The sequence below is a fragment of the Emydura macquarii genome, unplaced genomic scaffold, assembly GCF_026122565.2.
Source record: "Emydura macquarii macquarii isolate MOO-44397 ecotype Brisbane River unplaced genomic scaffold, CSIRO-AGI_Emac_v2 contig_1253, whole genome shotgun sequence".
In the NCBI taxonomy this organism is placed as follows: domain Eukaryota; kingdom Metazoa; phylum Chordata; order Testudines; family Chelidae; genus Emydura; species Emydura macquarii.
The window spans coordinates 83,749,421-83,770,575 of NW_027131390.1; the positions used below are offsets into that span (position 1 = coordinate 83,749,421).

General features: G+C 38.7%; 1 protein-coding gene across 3 annotated transcripts in view; it reads right to left on the reverse strand.

Annotated features, from left to right (window-relative positions):
• Positions 1–21,155, reverse strand: part of GPD2 (glycerol-3-phosphate dehydrogenase 2) — a 129,738-nt gene that overhangs the window by 98,130 nt on the left and 10,453 nt on the right. For all 3 annotated transcript variants that reach the window (XM_067549426.1, XM_067549424.1, XM_067549425.1), the window contains exon 2: positions 6,615–6,723. In XM_067549426.1, coding sequence (XP_067405527.1) covers positions 6,615–6,716 — 102 coding nt within the window. In that variant the 5' untranslated portion in view covers positions 6,717–6,723. The remainder of the gene's footprint in view (positions 1–6,614; positions 6,724–21,155) is intronic.

Consider the following 21,155-nt stretch of genomic DNA (forward strand, 5'->3'; position numbering starts at 1 on the left):
TAATTTTTTCCTATCATTGTGAGACATTCAGTATACCTTTTAATGCTGTAAAACTACAAAAAATATTTAATAATGAATTTCAATTTCCTCATTTATTTCCTAAACAGTATCATGCAAAGGACAGATAGTGATCCAGATGAACCAAATTGCATGGATGGTTGAATGAGCCAGAAATGTTTCCTTTCTTGATATCCACTACTATTTATGTTCATGCCCATGCAGTACATTCAAGTTTGCTTTGTTTTTTTAATTCAAAATTTCCCCTCATTAAATTAGTTCTGCACAATAGACAAGGTAAAAACCTTTTAACAGGTTTTTCCAAGGTAATTATCACCCTTCTTTCAGCAAAAGAGTTGTCAATTTCAACATGTTCAACTGGACTTTGATAAAACATGACCTAATAGGGCCAGAAAAACAAGACTCAGGGCTCAAAGAGGAAGAGACGATGTGTACAGCTGAATATTTTCATAGCTATACCCAGGTGAAAGTATAGATCCTTGAGTATAAATGTATAGAGTCCTAAACAGATACCATATTAGTGTACATACAGCTTGGTGCCTGGTGCACTTGAAATCAATAGACAGTGATTCATCCTGATGTCAATTAAATGGAAGACTGAAGGAAGCTGCATACAGGGATTCCATCTGCAATAATGTGATTAGTTTGGCAGGAAACAAGTGTGTTTACTGAAATATGCAATTGCTGTTTATATCTACAATTTCTCAGGGAAGAGTTCCTTGAATGGTTTTGATTACGTTCTTTCGGAGAACAAATTTAGTTTGGCAGCCTGAATTAAATCTTGACGTTCTAAAGTGATCTAGTACTCCTAATGCAAGCATTTCTGATAATAATTTGCCCTGTGTTATCTCTAAGTAGGCTTACAATATCAAACTCCTGACCATCATTTGGTAAGAGTAAGAATTTTTTTAAAATCCATTTTCTTCTTAAAGTGAAATATTCATCCTATTATCCCCTTCTAGATTCACATACCGATAGCGTAGTCAGTGTTTATTACATGTCCATCTCTGTGCCAGCTCCATAGAGGATGCAAGTCTCTTACAAATCATACATACAGGGACTTACTCTACTTCAAGCTATAGAAAATCATGCTTTTAGCTCTGAGATCCCTAGTGAAACCCCAGTGTGTTGGTCAAAATGACAGACATCACAACAGCAGAAAGAACTGCCTTAGGTAAGAAAACGTTACCATGAAGGCATGAGAAAAAAACACTGAGTAAATTTTCCTTCCTTGTAGCTGACTCACTGTATCTTCAATAAATGTCAAATGATAATCAAAAGTGGAACCACAGATTGTCATTGTCACAGTTATAGGGTTAGCTACACCTCTGCCTCCATTCTGGTCTCTAAGTACATCCTGTCAGGTATCAGGCTTCGTGCATATCCCTCTCTTAGGGTGGAATTCTGCAATTCTCTGACTTGGCCCTATGCTACAGAACTTAGTGTATCACCTGTATATACCCAGTGGGTGCAACTCGGTTCAGCAACAGAAGTTCCTCCCTTCAGGGGTAAGATGGGGGGGAAAGGATTTAAAAACAGTCTACGCGGATGTCTATCTTACTTATAGGCTCTCCACCCACTGACAATAGCCAGACAGGTCTAGCTTCTTCAGATACCGCAGCAGGTGCCTGCCTCAATCTGAAGAGCTCCCCAACAACTTCAAAGAGTGTTTTTATCCAGTCCAAGATCTTTTGTCCTTCTCAGTTCCTGAGCTTTTGGCCCTGCTTGTCCAAACCAGTTTGGTAGGCTGCACAGGAGATTGAGTCAGCATCCTCTGAGCCAATGGCTCTCCCACTGCCCCATAACAACCCAGAAGTGTTTATTGGGTGTGCCTTATCCTGAGCAAGGGTCCTTCCACTTGTTTCCTCACAGCCTGCTACTAAACTAAATCAATATATTCATACAGGAAATAACCCAATGACCAATGCTCATAAATTAATACAAAGCAGCTCAATGTCCACGAGTTAAGTCAGGTGATTAATTTGTCTTTTGCTGCAAAAATCAACGCATAAACAGAGATGGTTTGAAAAAGAGGGAACAACTTGCAGCCTCTTTTGGTGAAATTTCCCCAGGGCCACAGATATTCTGTGATACTATAGCCACAGAATTTACTCCTACTGCCATTCTTTACTGGGAAATTTGCTCCAGAATCTGAGGGGTTTTAGTTTTTTTTCTATCCCTCATGGTTGTGAAGAAAACCCTGAAAACATGAACAGCACATAAACCACTAAAGCATTTTCTTCCTGAGTCTGTAGGCAGTCTGTAGACATAGTTGAACTGTGTTAACTGCCTCATTCATCACAATCAAATGTTTAATTGGCATAATTAGGTTTTAGATTTAAGTGCCAAAATAAAACTATCACTGCTGATCATTTTAACAGAGACAACTAATGTGCTTATTCAACAACTCCAAGCTTCCTCCCACACATTCTCAAGTTCCAAAAGCCCAAAATCTCCCCAACCCAACTGCCAAAACCCCTAGCTTCCACCTGACAATGTCTATGTTGCAGTTGTGTGATTTCAATACAAAACTCTGAAACACAATGTGGGAAACAACATGAAATGAATTAAATTTTAAATCAAAATTAACAAGAGATGCTGTACTGATTGTGTTGTTTTCATATTAAACACCTCAATTTGTTCATGTTAAAACTGATGTTGGCTGCTGCAGACATTTCAGTTTGCCGCACTAGAATGCCACAGAATCCAGAGACTTTGCCACAACACTGAGCAGCAGCTTGCCACAGAGTAAATGAGGTCATGCTTATAGGTGTGGGGAAATATGTATATGAATATTAATTTGTGTTTTCTCTCTCTGATTGTGTGATATATCCCATCCTAGAGAAAGCCACAGACTTCCTACAATGGGTAGCCAATTAGTGTGCATCTTGGGTCACCACTCTTTCCTGGCTCTTGTAAATGGGAAGATCCTTTGCCTTAGCATATATTTGATTGGCAGGCATTATTAAAGAGAGGACAGTTGGGCTAGGGGATATGCCCACAGCTTAGATATGTCAACACTGTAAATGAGCTATTCTCCATTGTGTCAATCCCTCTAGTTATGTCCCACCTGCTGCCCCCCCGTTGGGCATTTGAGGCAGTAATTTTTAAGGACATCGTATAGCAAATATGCAAGTTACTACAACATGGAAGCATGGGAAAAAATAAATCACATGTTGTTCACTTGCCAGACTCCTTGCCTATACATATGCTGAAATTTGTAGGATGATCCTGCAGTTTGCAGTAGCTTTAGAAATCAGGTCACAAGCCAATGTTTCATTTAGACATTAGGGTCACCCCAATCAACAAAAAGTTTTATATCCATCCCAGGAAACAAATTTCCAGATGATTTCTAGCATAGATGGAGAAGGGAGGAATTCCCTGAATTTTGGAACATCAAATACATAAAAATCCATATGTAATTAATCTGTTACAATTAGAGCTAAGTGAATAACGGATTTCTGTTTGTGTGTTTTATCCAAACTGAGGGAAAAAATTAATCTAGTTCAATTTAGAAAAAAAATGTGGTTTCTATTTTAATCTAAAAAACCTCAAAAAATTGTTTTGAATCCAACAAAATGTTCCAGGAGATTCAAAATGAAGTATTTTTGGCTTTTCTATTCAGTTCGGCTGTTTGAGTGTTTTCCACCCTTCGTGTTTTATTTGTTATTGGCAAAACTTGAAAACAAAATGCTGTTTCAAAATGAAGAATGTAAATGTATCAACTTTGAGGGGGAAAAAAATCCTAGTAAAGTTTCTTTGCCAAAAATAATTTGCCCTGCTCTAGTTACAATCCTGATAGGTATTAGCATCTTATGTATTTGGTTTATTATTTAAAGTTCTAAGCTTTAAAATGCTACAGTATACTAATTCAGGCAGTAATGAGGCTTCATGTATTATTGTTAAATAGTCAGATAAAGACTCCAAAGAGTCTTTGAAACAGAAACACCAACTATGTGTAAGACAGAGGCAGCAACTGAACTGAACATTCGATCCAAATGCGATACAATAGAATCTCAGAGTTACAAACACCTTGGGAATGGAGGCTATTCATAACTCTTGAAATGTTTGTAACACTGAACAAAACGTTACGGTTGTTCTTTCAAAAGTTTACAACTGAACATGGACTTAATACAGCTTTGAAACTTTACTAAGCAGAAGAAAAGTGCTGCTCTTAACCATCTTAATTTAAATGAAATAAGCACAGAAACAGTTTCCTTATCTTGTCAATTTTTTTTTTTTTAAACTTTCCCTTTGTTTTAGTAGCTTAACACAGTACTGTGCTGTATTTGCTTTTTTCTTTTTCTCTGCTGCTGCCTGATTGCATACTTCGTGTTCCAAATGAAGTGTGTGTGTCATCAGTCAGTTCGTAACTCTGGTGTTTAACTGAGGTTCTACTGTATTTGACAATACACTTTCTGTTATAGTATATCTGAAGTTACAAGGATCCAGGCCTATCCTTTTTCCAGATTTACTCATGTCATGGGGCACAATTTTTTTCCCCTGCATGCAAGCTACTATTCCTTCATGAACATATACAAAGAAAGGCCTCCAGATTATTATTTATTATGGACAAAGCATGCACCACCACCTTTATGGAATTAAATGAAAGCGGTTTACAGTCAGCCATTGTTGCTCCTGAATTAGACCATTAAGAACAAAACCAGATCTGATTTTATCATTCAAATCAAGCAAATTTAAAATTAACATATAGTACAAGATGAGATGTTAATTGTCCATGGCAAGCTATTATATTGCAAGCAGGTTAAAGACAGCTGGATACACATACATTGTGACAAAAAAAAAAAAAAAAAAAAACACACAACAACAACAACATACAAATCTAGCATCCAGTCACCTTGCTAACTGAACCGGATATAATCTGAAAAGATTTCTAGGAATCAGGATCTATTTTCAAGCCCAAACTGGGGAAAGTGGGATCAGGGCACTGCCCATTCTACCTGCACTGACTGAGCAGGGTTAACACAACATTTGTGATTGGCAAAGACTCTGAAAATGGACCTGTCAGCCTTGCAATCCACACTAGGCACAAGCCTACCAGGCAAATTGCTACATGAACAGCTGCCCAGGCCAGGCCTGAATATTTATACATCTATCACACTGCATAAAGCAAAGACAACGAGAGTTCTGCGGCACTTTAAAGACTAACAAATTTAATATTTGTAGACATAAGCTTTCGTGAGACTTAGCTCTCTTCTTCAGATGCAGTAATACAGAAAATAGGTAACACAGAGGTATCTTATAGGTATCCAGGTGCATTAAGAACAATGGGGGAGGTGGAGTCTAGTATTTAAGACCACAGAACTCTCATTGTCTTTGCTGTATACAGACTAACACGGCTACCCCTCTGGAACTACACTACATAAAGTGAGTTATTGTATATAATTATCTGCATAGACAGTAGACTATGGACTGTGCTGATAGGTGCTTAGCCTCCACCAGCTCTGCTGAAATCCAGTCCAAACATCCCATAATCCCTTTGTTCATACACATGCACTCCCCCAAGAAATGGAGCCTGTATGGAACGGAGGGAAGAGGCCAATAACTCTACTCCTCCTTTTAGGAGAAGAGACAGTGTAACCATTTCCTACAATATTAGGAACCCATCCACAAAGTAAACCCAGCAACCCACTGGATTTTTTTTTTAAATGTTGTCCCTGTTTTGTCCAAAAGCACACTTTTACTGACAGTCTTTCCCCACTCCAGGATTTTGGTTTTGTCAACATTTTAATTAACTGAAAAAAAATAGTCTGTTCTGCCATCTGGATTTTGACAGTGACCAAGGTTTTCAAAGATGGGTGCCTAAATTTAGGCATCTAACCATGGGTCTGATCCAATGCCTATGGAACTCAACAGGAATCTTTTCATTAAGTTCAGTGGGAATGGGACCAGGTCCCCTAAGTAAGTGGCCTGATTTTCAGATGCGTTGGGCAGCCTCAACTCCCATTATGAAGTAAGAAAAAACTGAGAATATTCAGCACCCATGAAAATCAAGCCACTTAATCAACTGCTTAACAGATTGCTTAACTGTAAGCATCTCAGAGCTCACAAGTGGGATAATGTGTTTTACAGGGGTGTGATTTCTAAAGCTCACTAACATGTTACACATTAATTGGCCCATGTAGACCCTGATGATGCATTTTAACACAGTGCTGTTTTAAACAGTACTATGCTGGAACTCACTAGGGAACCTTTAGTGTGCACCAGGCATCATGTAGACAAGCCTGAGTTTGAAAATACTGGCCACACTCTATTCTGTTACCTGTATTGGGGAAGTAAAAACCTAACCCCACCTTAACTCAACAGGAGATGAGGCAGTTTTCAAAAGCGTTTTTATGGAAAGGTTTAAAACATCAATATTAAAATGATTACAAGAATTATTTCCATGTTTTCTTACTATTCCAAGAGATACAGCAATGAAACATCATTAATGCAGTACTCTAAATTAGTTTCAACCAAATCGAGCTGAGAGGCCTTGGCATTTACACCCAAACAAAGCTATTCATATAAAGCTAACATACGCTTTAGCAGATTTTAAGTTTCATATTTTATCAGAAATTGTAATTAATACTTACGTGTTTGTTTCTATACTGAGACAATTGAGAGAGGCCAAAAACTGTTGCTATGGCACCTCCTCCAATGAGAGCAGTTCCTTTTACCACCTTATGAAATGCCATTTTTATTCTATAAAAAAAGGGGGGGAAAAAAGTAAAATTAATAGGTTTTACCCAGGTTAGAATTCAGACCGCCTAGAACAAAGCTCTGGTTTAAATCAAAAGTGGTGCTGGGACAGTGTAATGTTCGTGGGGTAACAATATCTTAATCATTTTGATTGTAATATCATCAGTACAGAAAGTCAGCAAGAAGATGGGAGCAAAAAAAATCCTTAGGAAGTATGTGTGTTAGGGGAAAATAAGTGAGGAAAGTATAAAGAAAGAATATTTAAATTTACTGTACTTGCTAATTTATACACCAAGTTCCTATCTCAACTGTAGGTAAGAGTTTATGTGCAGGAGCAGCTGCACATAAGCACAGCTAAAACTTCCCACCACTCACGACTGACAGGTCAACTCCAGCACAGAACTAGACATGGAGTACTCTTTGCAAACAAATAAGCCATTTTGTTGCAAAGACCACTACTAGCTGTCCTTCCTCATTGTCCAGCTCCTTTTTCCAAACCAATTTGCCCAACAGGACTAAACTCTAATCTGCCACTAGGGGTGCAATGAGGGCAGGGGGGCAGAGCTGGGGAACCCAAGGTCATCTTGACCATAGACTACCAAAAATTCATGGTCTATCCAGTCTCTCCAGTGGGGAAAGGAGGAGGAGAGGGGACCTGGAAATAAGGAAGATGACTTCCTCCTGGAGCTCCAGCCCCTGGAATTGTCCCAGATCCAGCTCCCTGTTTTCCAGAACCCCAGACTGCTAACTCCCTCACACTGCTTCCTCTACTTCTTTTGCTTCCAGGCTCACTCCAGAAAGACAGATGGCAGCTTGATGAGGACATGGAAGGCAACCTTTCTTGGAAAATTCTGATTGCACCCCTGTTTGCCACCCAAGAGCAATAGCCCACTATTCCTCTTGCGCAACAGACAGTGAATGCTTGTCATATCTAGCAATGCTTCAGAGATAGTTCGCTGATGATCAACTAAAAACCAGGTGCTGCAGAGAGGAGAGGTAGTGATAAAGGCAACAGACAAGACCCAGTAGCTCAAAAAGAGTAAAGGGTACATTTAAAGTGCAGGACTCCACCTCCTAACTGTTGAGGCAGAAGACTAGGACTGTGTGTCAGATATTCTTAGAGAACAGTGTTTCAATGCAGGACTGTCTCCAAATCCTAAATAGATGTAGCCTAACACAGTTTTCCTCAGGACTAGCAGAGCTTCAGTCACAAGAAAAAATATGGGCTGGTGAAAATGGAGCAGTAACTAAAAGTCAACCAAAATTGTTTGGCTAGGAAAGTGGTTTTTGTACATGCCCTACATTAATGGAACTGACTCCACAGTGAGATTTGGAATAGTAAAAGTTTAAGGCATTGTATGAAGTCAGCTTCATAAAAGGGTAGTAAATTGTGAGCAGAGTATAGGGAATGACAGAATATTCTAATCTAGTAAATCTTTCCCTTCTCTAACTACTATAATCTCAATGACTGTCCTCTTAAACTGAATATATATTCTTGATTTTGATAAGTACAACTTTCTTCTCAAGCACCTGCAGAAATAATCCTGAGTGACAGTGTGATTTCTATATTCTTGTAAATATAATTAGACTAGACATCTAAAAATATACTGTACATCTCCATGTACTTGATTATTTCTTACCTAGCCATCTGCTAGATGAAAGCACTTAAGTTTTTCCACCAGTATGGAAGAAGAACACCATACAGATGTTTTAGAGACACGTTGAATAAGGTCACTCCATTCCAAATTACCATCACTCTTAATTCAAATAAATCAACATGATATATTGAACTGAGAAGTAAAGATCAGAAAGTCATTTTTAAACAAGTGTTAGTCTTTACGTGTGTTTTAATGATAAACATCTAGATATATATTGTAAACGAGAATATCATTCTCTCAACAGAATAAAGAAACACTGAAAAAAAACCTGCAAATCTAAGATTAGAAGCAAAACTTCAATTATTTGTCTATTCCCTCCAAGGTGGGCCTATATGAATAGAAATCAGGAGTTCAGAAGAAAAAGTCACCAACACGGCTGGGTTTAATATCTTGTGTTGGGGCTCCTCTGCAGTGCATATATTTGAAGAGATTTGATTTTATTATAAAGGTTGGGTCGCTGTAAAAGCACTTACTGAAAATCAGGTCTCTTTAAGGTGTATCAAGTTAGGCACCTGAAAACTGAGGTTTTTAGATCCTTTAAAAAAAAATCTTGGTCCAAATTATTTACTGACTCTGCATGTCAAGTTAGTCGCAGTCTGCTTCCCTGATCCCATCTCAGCAACAGAATGATGCATTTCATTCTGCATTTAGGATGAACCTAAATGTAGAAATAATTTTGGTAATATTACACAACCACTTTTCTACCTAGTCCTTCCCCAGGGCTTGCTATGTGGTAGAGAGCCCCAGGAAAATTTTCCAGAAATGCTCTTGAAAAGGTCAAGACAACCCTCGAAAGCATTGCTCAGAATTTCAGTCCTGATAATCTGGGAATCCAATTTGGCCACTGTTGTCATAAAGTCTGTAATATCTTAGTCCAGTTCTGGACATACAGTTATAGGTTATGTTTCCCAGCAGAGTTAACTAGAAAGAGTATCTGTACTCAAATTATTTGAGGTAGCCTAGATTGAGTAAGAGGGGCCACACTGCAAAGTAAAAGTCAAGCTGCTGCATCCACAGTGTGTGGCACTCACTCATGTGTAGCACTAAGACTTCTGGAGCATATCCTATGGTTCTTTGCAATGTAGTAAAATGAGCTACTCTATGAATTTCTTTCCCAATTAACTGTGAGAGAACCTGACTGTCCTTCCTGGGCATGTGGTAGGAAATGAGGGAAGGCATTGGAGGAGTAACAGGACTCAAGTATAGCTAGTCTGCAACCACACTGCAAATAAGTCAAGTTACCAACTGACCATTTATGTTAACTCGAGCTGTAGCCTATAAGCCTGGATGGACCAATCAACTCAAGTTAAAAGCACCACCACACCCAAAGGTTTACATGAGTGGACAGAACTCAAGTTAGGGAAAATAGTCGATGTAACTTGAGTTAACTTTGCAATGAACACAAGCCCACAAATTCCATGAGAGTAGTACACACCAATGGTACCATACATATATGCCAAAGCTTCAGGTCTGATTGACATGTACCCACTACTAATAGTTAACTCGTAACATTGTGCAGTGTGAGAAACAGCAGGTCACTAGATCCATCTATGCAATGAAAAAATGAAAGAAAAGGGCAAGCAGAATACCCCTGGATAACTCAAGTATATTACCTTATCTGAACAGAGCCTGTCCGTAAGGTTTATGAATGAGTTTTACAACATACCTGTGGCACAGGCAAGGGGTAAAGTAAATAAGTGAGTTCATCTGCGTCTAAACACATGCCAAGGCATGCACCCCGACTTAACAGATTTAGAATTTCCTGAGCCACAGCCTAGAAATAAATGACTTCTCTCATAGGGATGTGCAGACAAGAAGCAGATTTGCTTTTAAAAGCTTCCCTCAGTGATGTTGTTAATCTTTTTTAGTGCAATTAGCCTATTACTTCTTTCACTAAATTCATATGTACTCCCTCAATCTGGCCATGTAAAGAGCAGCCCCATCTTTCTGTTTCATCACAATGCAGGAGTGAAGGCACAGAAAACAGTAAAAGACACATCCTGAAGGAAAAGTAAGTTGTTCTGTTAACTGGAGAAGAGAGTAAGCTGCAGGGGTGCTGCACTCAGGAAGTAGATACAGTAATCAAATCTAGATAGTAATATAGACAACACAAAAACCTGCAGAAATCTTGCAGCCAGTAACCTCAAAAAGTTTCTGCTGTGCATTCAAATCATCTCATTTTCTCAAATCTCAACTAACCAATTAAACAAAAGAAATCCTTGAAATCCTTCCTTGTCTATCACTGAAGCACACTTGCCTCCACTACCAAAGACACCACCCTACTGGATTTACTGTTTACAAAAACAGTGATTGGAAAGTCAGCAAGAATATCAATTATAAACCCAATATCTTATTTTCTCAGTGGTTTCAAAATGTGACTGCAGCAGAGAAGTGCAGGAATTTGGGAATGTTTTATGATGGAAAGGTAGAGAAAAATCAACAAAAGCAAAAAGTTCAATATCCAAAAAGAATTAAGGTGCCCACCTATAAATATTATACTGACATCAGCATATTCTTTTGTAATTCTCTAAATACAAATGATATGCAGAATTCAACTTCAGTGAATGTACACATTATCCAAGCACTGGAAGTAGTTTCACACACTTTATGCAGCAGGAGTGAAATCACTTCAGAAAACATAATGAATCTCTAACTCGTAAACGCTTGTTCTGGGAACACAATATGTTCTAGAATCCAAGTGAATTTAAAAAAAAATAAAAAAGGAACAAATTAGCATCTGCCAACACCAGGCAAAAATCAACCTACATTGTCTGAGAATGAATTGACCATAAAGAAAATAAACAGAAGCAATTCCTTATGCTGTTTTTATATGGTTTATATTTTTATGTCATTGAATACATTTTATAAAGTTGGATTTATTTCTAAAACATGAAACCTGTGTTTTTTCCCATTCACGTTCTTCAAGTATATCAAAGATGGCCAATTTAATTGAGACTATTGCTCAGTGCAGTAGCCCATAGTAAATGAAAGTAGCCATCTACCACCATACCCTTAGCATCCCCAATTCCCACCAACTCCAATGAGCTGAAAGCACACTGGAGCTTAGAGCAACAGACCCAAAATCGGTAATCCACGCTGTTAAAAGAAAAAGCATCGAAGACTAGACACTTTTTAAAAATAATACACATGCACTGACAAAAGTATTCTACTTCTAAGGTATTTATGACACATCTCTACTTGAAGTACTGGGAAATGAACTTTGCTTGTGATTTCCCTAGAGCAGAGTGTATCAAGGTCACAAGCAGGCAAAAAACACCAAGGAAAAAATCCTGACCCCACTGAAGTCAATGACAAGACACCCACTGATTTCAACAGGGCCAAGATTACACCCCAAGCATGCATATGGAATACAACACTAAAGAAAGAGAAAAGTGGTTTGGAAATAGAGATTAAATCAGACATATAGATATATTGACTACCTGAACACACAGTCAACCTTTCACAAATGTAAAAGATAAACTTCAGAATATTAGTCCATGAGAATTCAGTAGATTTGTTTATGAAAACAGTGCCTTATGTATGATCTGTCTATAACAAAGCCCCTTCTAGTATGTAAGTGAACTGTTTATAGATAGTGAACAGCCTTTTGGGTTTGTTTAAATTGGAACTCTTATGAAGTTAACTGAGAATAAAAGAGGTTTTAAAAGTTGATTTATGTTAATTAGTTTTTAACTCTATGCTGAAGATGGAACTCTCCCAAGAAAGCAACATGCAGAATAAGAAAATGTGTCATTTATCAAGACCATTTTGAAACAGATTGTGCACATATTTAAGGGTTGCCAGCCGTCCGGTTATTGAATGGAATGTCCAGTCGAAAAGGGAACCTGGCAGCAAAGTCCAGTTACATGCAGTAACCAGCCTCTGCCAATTATTTTCTTTCAGAGGCTGCTGAAACCTGGAGGAACTGCTCTACTTAGCTGCAGCCACAGACGGACCCTCCCCACCCCCTTGCTCCAGGAACAGACCGCTCCCGCCTGACTGTGCCCCAATTTCCCCACCCTGACCCCTCACTCCAAGGACCAATCCCCCCCTCCACCCTGGCCCCTTGCTCCAGGGCTGGATCTCCCCCTCCCTCCGTGCTGTGCCCCCAATTTCCCTACCCCAGCCCCTCGTTCTGGGGACTGACCCCTGCAGTGCTCCACTGTGCCTCAGTTGGACAGCCAGGCAGGCTCCGTGTCAGCTCCTCCCAGCCTACCTCTACAGGGAGCAGGTGAATCCTAGGGTATGGGGGAAAACAAGCAACGGGGGAGGGAAGGTGGAGAGCGAGCAGTGGGGGCCAGGCAGGGCAGTGCCACAGGGGAAGAGGTGGGACAGAAGTGATCGATTTTCAGCAGTTAGAAAATTGGCAACCCTAATGAACTGCCACGCTGCACACCATTTTCATTCAATGGAATTGAAGGTAGAGAAATTTGAATTAGACCACTAAAACATGCTGACAAAAATCTTAATGCTCATTTCCCACATCTATGTGCTAGTCAATTTAAAAAAAAAAAAGTTGTTTCCAAGGCAACTTTACCCATTATTTATTTGTCTACTGTTTCTAAACTTGAGAACCATGATCTTAAAGCAGCACATTCTATCAGGCCAGTGTTTCTCAATTGGTGTTCCGCGGGAACACCGTTAAGGTTCCGTGAGCAGCTGCTCACCGCGCTGCTGAAAAAGGGATGATGTCCTGGATTTTTCAGCGGAGAGTATCGAGTGTAAGGAAAATGTAAGTGAGAAATGCTGACCCAGTTGTTTGAAATTTGTTATATAATTTGCTTATTTTGACTTTTTTTTGGCCCCATATGTAAAAAATACTGTTAAGAGTTTGGGGGGGGGTTCCGCAATTATTTATCGAGTTCAAAAGGGTTCCGTGGCCAAATTTAATTGAGAAACACCGTATTAGGCTATTTTAACAAACATTTTCCCAGTTATTTTCAAAAAAGGTCTACTTTTTTTAAGTTGACAGCAATAACTTACCTTAACATTTTCCGCATTATGGATTACACAATTCTTTGTGCATCAGCCTAGATCTACAATTTTTCCTTATCAGACAGGAAGTATCATCGGATATATACGAAGAAAAAAAGCACAAGATCCCTATCAGTATATTTTTTTCTATAGTTTTCTGTGGCTTGTGTCTGTAAATGCTGCATAAAATAAGGAAGCAAAATCAGACTCAATTAACTGTTCACACACATACCTACACACAATCATAGTGACTAGCCAGACAAATAGCTTAGTGCTACTGTTTAAAATTTAAAACCTATGTGGATGACACAGTCATACCTCTACAGAGATTATTTCTTTCCTACCCTTACCCAGTATATGCTAAGTCTGGAACGTAGTAGTTGCTAAGGGAATCACTGGGTCACTGTCAGGGGTAGGCTAGATAGGATGGCACCTAACATTTTAATTAAAAATGTATTAATTTTAAAAGGCTGCTCCTGCCCAGCCCCACCTTATCTACCAGCTAGAACATCCCCTTCTAAGGATACCCTAGCACTGATCCTTTGTGAGCAGTAGTATACTGACCAAGACCCACCACACCTGTATGCCTCTGGTCTGGGCACCTTCTCCCATCAGCTGGAATAGCTTCCTACCATCACTTCCCCCATTCTCAGCCACCACAACCAGGTAGTAGAGGCTTAAAATGACAAAGTACCTAGTGCTGGCCCTGGAGGACTGGCATCTCAACACAACTCTTTACTGCAGTATATTTAATACATTGAAAGGCCAGATTTTGTGAGAAATATCACATGGTAGTCAAAGCAAATTTTACTCATCTATTTTACCAAGAAAAATGCATCTTCACACAATTAGGAGAATCAATTTTACCACTGACTTATGAAGAAACATTGTCATGCAAACTCACTGCACATCCAAATTTGAAAGATTCTGAAGCCTTTTCTATTATCACCATCAATACTTTCATACAACTTGCTCCATAACTATTTAGTTCTTAAGTTAAAAGTTTATATGGCAACAGGGTGGTTTTAAATGCTAATAAAGGGCTTATTGTGTAACGATGAAATCAAATCAAATTCTACCACCCAAAGAACCCATTTATTCCTTGGTATGTAGCAGTAAAGGAGCTTGAAAATAACATCACAGTACTAGTAAAACCCACCAAAGCCCCTGATCAAAAGATATTTCTTGAAAATCATCGATGAGACATTTTTATAGCCCATGCACAACAATTGGTACAGCATTATTTACTTTTCCCCTCCAGACTCTTATTAGTGAAACTTGTCCACATACTTAAACTGGCACAAATAATAAAAAAAAAAAAAAAAAAAAAAAAAAAAACACACACACACACAACCCACAGTGAAGACCAGGCACTTTGTTTTACCATGAAGTATATTCACCACGGTCAACCCAGTACCCCCACCTGGAGTGGACCACCACAAGTTTACCTTATGGTAAAACAAAAATGCCTGGTCTTCACTGTATATTTTAATCTCAGTATAACCCATGCATGTTCATTACCCCAATGTACGAAAAGGGAAAAAAGCAATTGTTTTTAGCAGAGAAGACAAGCCTTGTGTGTGTAACAGGAAGAGAAGTTGTATAACAAACTATGGTCTTTGGCTGATTGCTGATGACAGGACATCTCGCTAAGGAATTAACAATGAAGTATAAAGGCCAACTGAAAGCAGAGTGAACTATATATGGGGCGCACATACAGACACAGAAAAGGATCTTCTAAAGTAAGGGCTATTGTGGGCACAGATGGGGCAGATGACCCACAAAGCATGAGATGATAGTTATGGTCATTTATACTGAAATCAGAAAAATAAACTATGCATTGCAAAGAACCATCTGATAGTAAATATGTACAGTGGTGCTGGAACAATTTTTATACTCAGGATGCTGAGAGCCACTGAACGAAACTGTAAACCCTGTATATGATGGAAACTACTTCAAGCCGGGAGTGCAGTAGCACCCCCAGAACCCCTAGTTCCAGCACCTCTGAATATGTATGTGCTAGAAAAGTATACATTAAAAAGACATCTATTGGAAGTTGAGAGAAAATTTGATTCTCCCCCAAATTTGAGGTAGACTGCTTGTGCTGACAAATTTTTAAACTATTTGCATTGATTTTAAAAGGACTACAACAATAAATCAGTTACTATATAAGGCACATATTGCAAAATGTACACAAAGTTATGCGTCAGACACAGGCTTATTATGCTATATCCCAAATATTTCGAACAGTTAATAGCCTGAGCAGGAAACTGGAGTACTGTACTTTGACTACAGTCTTGAAATCATAAACCACCGCTGTGTCTTGTTCTTAATCTCTTGTCCAAATGCAAATTATACTGGCACAACAGAACCACCCTAAAATCTATTACCTTGATCCAAAGTCCAAATAAAATCAATGGGAGTCTTTCCATTCATTTCTACAGACGTTAGATCAAACTGAGGAGCACTGAAACTCTTCAGTCTCACAGAGCCAGCCTGTGGCCAGTTATTTGCATTATGGAAGCATAGTTCAATCTGTCACACTAAGGGTTAAGCAAAGCATTCTGCTGAGGGAACTAGTTTAGTATCAATAAAAATTCACAGGGAAAATAATTCAAACTTACAACTATTGGTAGATCTCCAAAAAAAATATATCTTTTAAATTTGCAAGGAAATAAAAAAAACCAAAACAAATGAACATAAAAGGGAAAATAGAGTCAGGTTATTTAGCATACAGGACAAAATTTATATTTTTAACATTCAACTTCCAAACATAAGGAGGTGAAATAATGTAACTTCTTCCAACAGAAAATAAAGTAAAAAGATACTTATTAATTTGCCCTTTCAACCATGCACAAAATACTAGCTAAAGCTGAATTCCAATTTTGATTCTTCTTTACTATATTGTACCGACAAATTAAAGATTTACTCTCTACTATGTATACAACCTCTCATCTAATAAACCTAGCATCTTCCCAAATGTTCAAAAATGTATAAGATGTCAAGAAGCCTTCTAAAACAGTATGAGAAATTGTGTCCCACTATCAGTAATAACAATACCACCTCTCTCTTCGTAGCACTTTTTAACACATAGATCTCAAAGCACTTCACAAAGGAGGTCAGTATCATCTTCATTTTACAGATGGGAAACAGAGGCACAGAGTTTGCTCAAGGTCACTGAGTAGGCCAGTAGCAGAGGCAGGGCTGGAACAGGTCTCCTAAATCCCAGTCCTGTACTCTATCCACTGGGAAACACTGCCAAGACAACTAGGGCTGGTATGCTCTTGTTTTGCTTTCATTTTCAAGGTGCAGTGTCAAGCAGCTTCAACACAAAACAAGACGTATCAGATTTACTTTAATTTGTGTCTTCGGGTGGGGAGGCACATATACAAAATGCAAAGATATTCAAGATATGTAGGGGTGTAGGAATAAAATTGTAATTGTAACCCTGTAGCTTAATTCATAGCTTTTAATTGTAATTGTAACCCTGTAGATTAATTCATATCTTTTAATTCATACCCTTATTTGTGTCAACCTCCATATGGTTATTATTGATATCATGTAACATTTGAACTTCTCTCAGTCATACTCCATATTGTGAATGTAAACCCCCATTTTGACCTATGTACTCCATCTTGTGTCAAACCTTTCTAAACCTTTAGATGAATAAGATAGTTATCTGAACAAGGTATGAATGGAGGGTTATGTGTGTGTGTGAGTCAGACCCAAACTGCCAGCTTGTCTTGATGAAGTTGTCCTGATGAAGTGTGAAGTCCATTCCAGCAATCAAGGGTTGTCAATCTGTTTAGCTACCATTGTTTACTAGCCTTGTACACAAAAAGCCAACTGAAAAAAATAAATGCAAATATGAGTTGCTTATATATTTTCTTTCACTGACTCCCCTCTTCTTCACAGTTTAAAGTGAGCAAGTCCTTAATGAATGGGATCGTTAACAGGGTGATTCATCCAAATGAATCCTTAAAACACATGACAACAACCAGATTAGATGCAAAGAAGAGATAATCTTTCTTCCCTATCTCAGGATCTTTTCACAGAGAAAACTCCCTATGGTTTTATTTGTGCCTATCCCCATCTTTCTCAGCAACAAAGCGACTAGAACAACTTTAATGAATAAGGGAAGGAAGGAGTGGGCTCAAGTCCTGCTGTCCCTAGCCACTTGAACAACAGCTACGCATGAATGAGGGGGAAGGAGTTACATGTGCTAAGCAGTGGTCTCAACTCTGCTCAGCAAAACCAGGGCAGGTCTGGTGTCCAGGAAAGTGGCCACACCCTGTCTACAACAGCTTCAGTAACATGAGGCAAGGCCAGCCTGTCCAACTCTGCCTCAATTCTAATCCAGCTCATTTTTTCTCCAGCCAGTTACACCAGTATCTGGTAGCCTAGAGGCAGGGAAGGACTCCGAGGATAGATCTGGCCAGGCAACTGGTTGAAACACTGAACAGAGAGTGAGCTAAGGCTCTTCAAATTTGACTCTAGCCACCCAGCAGCATTGTAAAATGGTTGTGCCCAGCTAGAATTGCACAGGCCACTTTAATACTGCATGATCCTCAAGAGAGAGCAGCCATGTTAACACTCAGTAGTCAGTGAAATCTAGCTCCAGTGCTCAGTATCTGGATTTGGCCTTCATCTTTCTTATGTTTCAGCTATTTTCTGTCTTCCTTTATTGAATAGATTCTTGTCTACAAGTGACAAATTCTGTTCTCAACTAAGAATAAGCAGCACCCTTTGAGGTGACGGGTAGCTGGGGAGACTTATCCAAGAGTAGAATTGTATTTCAAGACTGTAATTAGTTTGTAGTAACTGTGAATGAGTTCAGGCGGTGATACCATTAGCACAAAGGTTTTTATCTTGGATAGTGAGAGGATCTGAGGTCACATCCACAGCTAACAGGACTCCAGGACTTCGATCCATAGGTTCAAATTGTTTCATAGGTAGAGCACTTGCTCTTTGGAAAATAAGATCAAAGACGACTCTACTTAGCCCTCTACTTTTGTGTAACAGATGGATAAAAACAGTAAAGCTTGGCAGTAAGTGTGACACGCTCTATACATTGCCATCAGACAGTGTATGAGATGCAAAACCCATTAAATTAAGAGAATTAATCCAATCTGTTATTATGTTTTGTATTGAAGTACTGTATCAGGCCATTACCATGGAATCTGGTTGCCTTGCATTCCATTTTAAACTAGCATATCTAACAAAAAATGAGTCACTCAAATAGATGACTCAAAAATAGACAACCCATGCAGATTGTCATGATAATGATTATTACTATAATTAGTCATTGGTTTTAATAGCTCTGCCTAGTTTTTTAATACTGTTTTCCTTTCCTTTAAGAAAATGTTTAAGTGAATTTAAAATGGTGAAAGGTTTCAGATTGGTGGCCCTATAGACTGAGCTGGCATAGACAATGCAAGTTCTCTCACACTGCCCTGCCAACGTGCTTCTTCCCTGACCTGAAGTGACTACCCCAGACTCCACGCCTATTCAATCTTTCGCCTGTCTAATAAGACTGCCAATTACGGTGCCAGTTGTGATGGTGGACAGGATAGGAGTGAGACAGTCCACCTATGATGGTTTTGTCTAATTTAACAGACGTTTAAAGCATCATCATGACTGAAGTGTAACCCTACATATTAATGGCTGTTTACCAGTCATCCCTGTGAAGGAAATGCCCAGCAAGTAAAAAGGGGGTTAAAAATCACCTTAATCCCACTAGCATACCACCACCACCTACCACCATTCAAAAGACTGGCCTTTTAAAAGCCCAGAGAGACCACAATAGTAATCTACAATGTTTAATAAAAACCTATCTGCAAGTCATATCTAGGAACAAAGCTGAATGCCAAGAAAAGGTTGTGCTCAGGAACAGAGCTGTGATTATCACCACATCTTGCCATTTTCTACACTGCCCCCCAACCACACAATATAGAGGTCAGTTCAAGATTCTCTATCCAGATATTCAAAGCACTCCAGGGACCCGGCCTAACTTCCTGAGAAATTGCCTCTTCCTCCACAGCGAGGATACAGACACATACCCACCTCTGCATTCGCTTCCATGCTTAGGACCAATATTCAAGCAGCCTACTGGATTACAAAGACATCAGTCAGTCCCTTTCTAATCCACCAGCCACACTAGAACCTGCCAAAGTTACAACTGTAACAAACCCCAAAACCAGAACTCCGGTCACCAGGTGGAATGTGAAAAAAAATCTAAACAGCAGTCTGGCAGTTTTGCCATATGGGAAAAATCCCTTCCAGATGAACATGATTGGGGACCCAGTATACTAGTTCAAAGGCAGTAAGAATGGGGCTGAAACAGCCCACTCTGTCTACCATACATGCATACTCTGGTTTCAGGTGCTTAGTCTGACTTCTACTAGGTTAGTAGAAGAACTTTCTTTAAAACTTGGCAGCAAATATGTACTATTAAATTATTTTTGCATTTTTAATTCAATGTTAATAGATTATAATAATTTTAGGCCTTAACATAAGTTGTCATTTCAAATTTAATTTTGAATAGTTTTTAATAAACTGTATTTGATTTACATTTAAAAATCTGATTTAAATAAAAATCTCATGGTTTTTATTTATCAGGCTTTTTTATCCACCCTGATTACTATGATCTTAACATTTCCCCTAGAGCTTCAGCCTTTTTTTCCAGCCAAATAAATGCAGCAGGAGGAAGTTGAGAGATATAAAAACAGTTAAAATGGTCCTGTTTATTACAAGACTGGACATATCTCTTCAGGTGAGCAGATCTACCACCCCCTCAGTAATTGCACAATAAGTAATTTAGGCATATCAGGGAAGGATTCCAAATTTTCTAAATTAGTTCCTCATCTGTAAAGCTGATGAGCACCTGCAACTCCCCTCCTAGTCAGTGGGAGTTGCAGGTGTTCAACATCTTTTGGAATGAGACCCTTAATTAGCACACATGGGCTCAGTTTATGGAACCTTTCAAAATGGAGTTAACAGTGACTAGTACTTATAGAAATATGTATGGCAAGATGATGTTCTAACAAGGCAAAATCAAATCAGGATGCACCTATATATACTCCATTTGGATAGACACCCAGTAAAGGAACTACAGTTAAAGGTTTTCACCAAAGTTATTAACATTAGCATACGCTTTCTAGGTGGATCATCACTTGGCATTTTGAAATTGCACTGAGACAAAACTAAGTGTTTTGCTTGGTGATTTTTTTTTAAAAACAAATCAGTTATATTGGTTAACATGGATTAGGAACTGACAATCTCAGGGGCATCAACACACATTTTAAGCCAACCTTTTATGTTGCTTTACTATTAAACTTCAGCTAAATTTAATTGGCTGAGTTAAAAATCATGGGTTTTGGTGTGAAATAATGCCTTTTGATATTTTGGAGAAAAACAGTTATTTGCAGGGATCCAAGTGAGATATGAGGTGCACTCTACATTGCTGTGAACCAAGGGTAGAAGCCATGTAGTGACTTTTTTTCCTTTAAATTGAAAGGGGGTTGCATTTGGACATGAGGGAAGGAAACAGCTTGACATTCAGCTTTGAGAGAAAAGGCTGAGACTGTTTAAAGGCAAAATTACAAACACATATTTTCCTCCTTTCTCCCATCCCCCAAGTATTGAGGGGATTATTTCACATCAAAGTTGCACTCCTTTTTATAAATTCAGAATATCTCAGTCTAAAACACCATCTTCTTCTACACGTTAAATTCCCTAAAACAAATTCAAACTGTTAAAATTTATTTTGTTTTACTGTTATGTAGGGGTCTAACTTATTTTCTT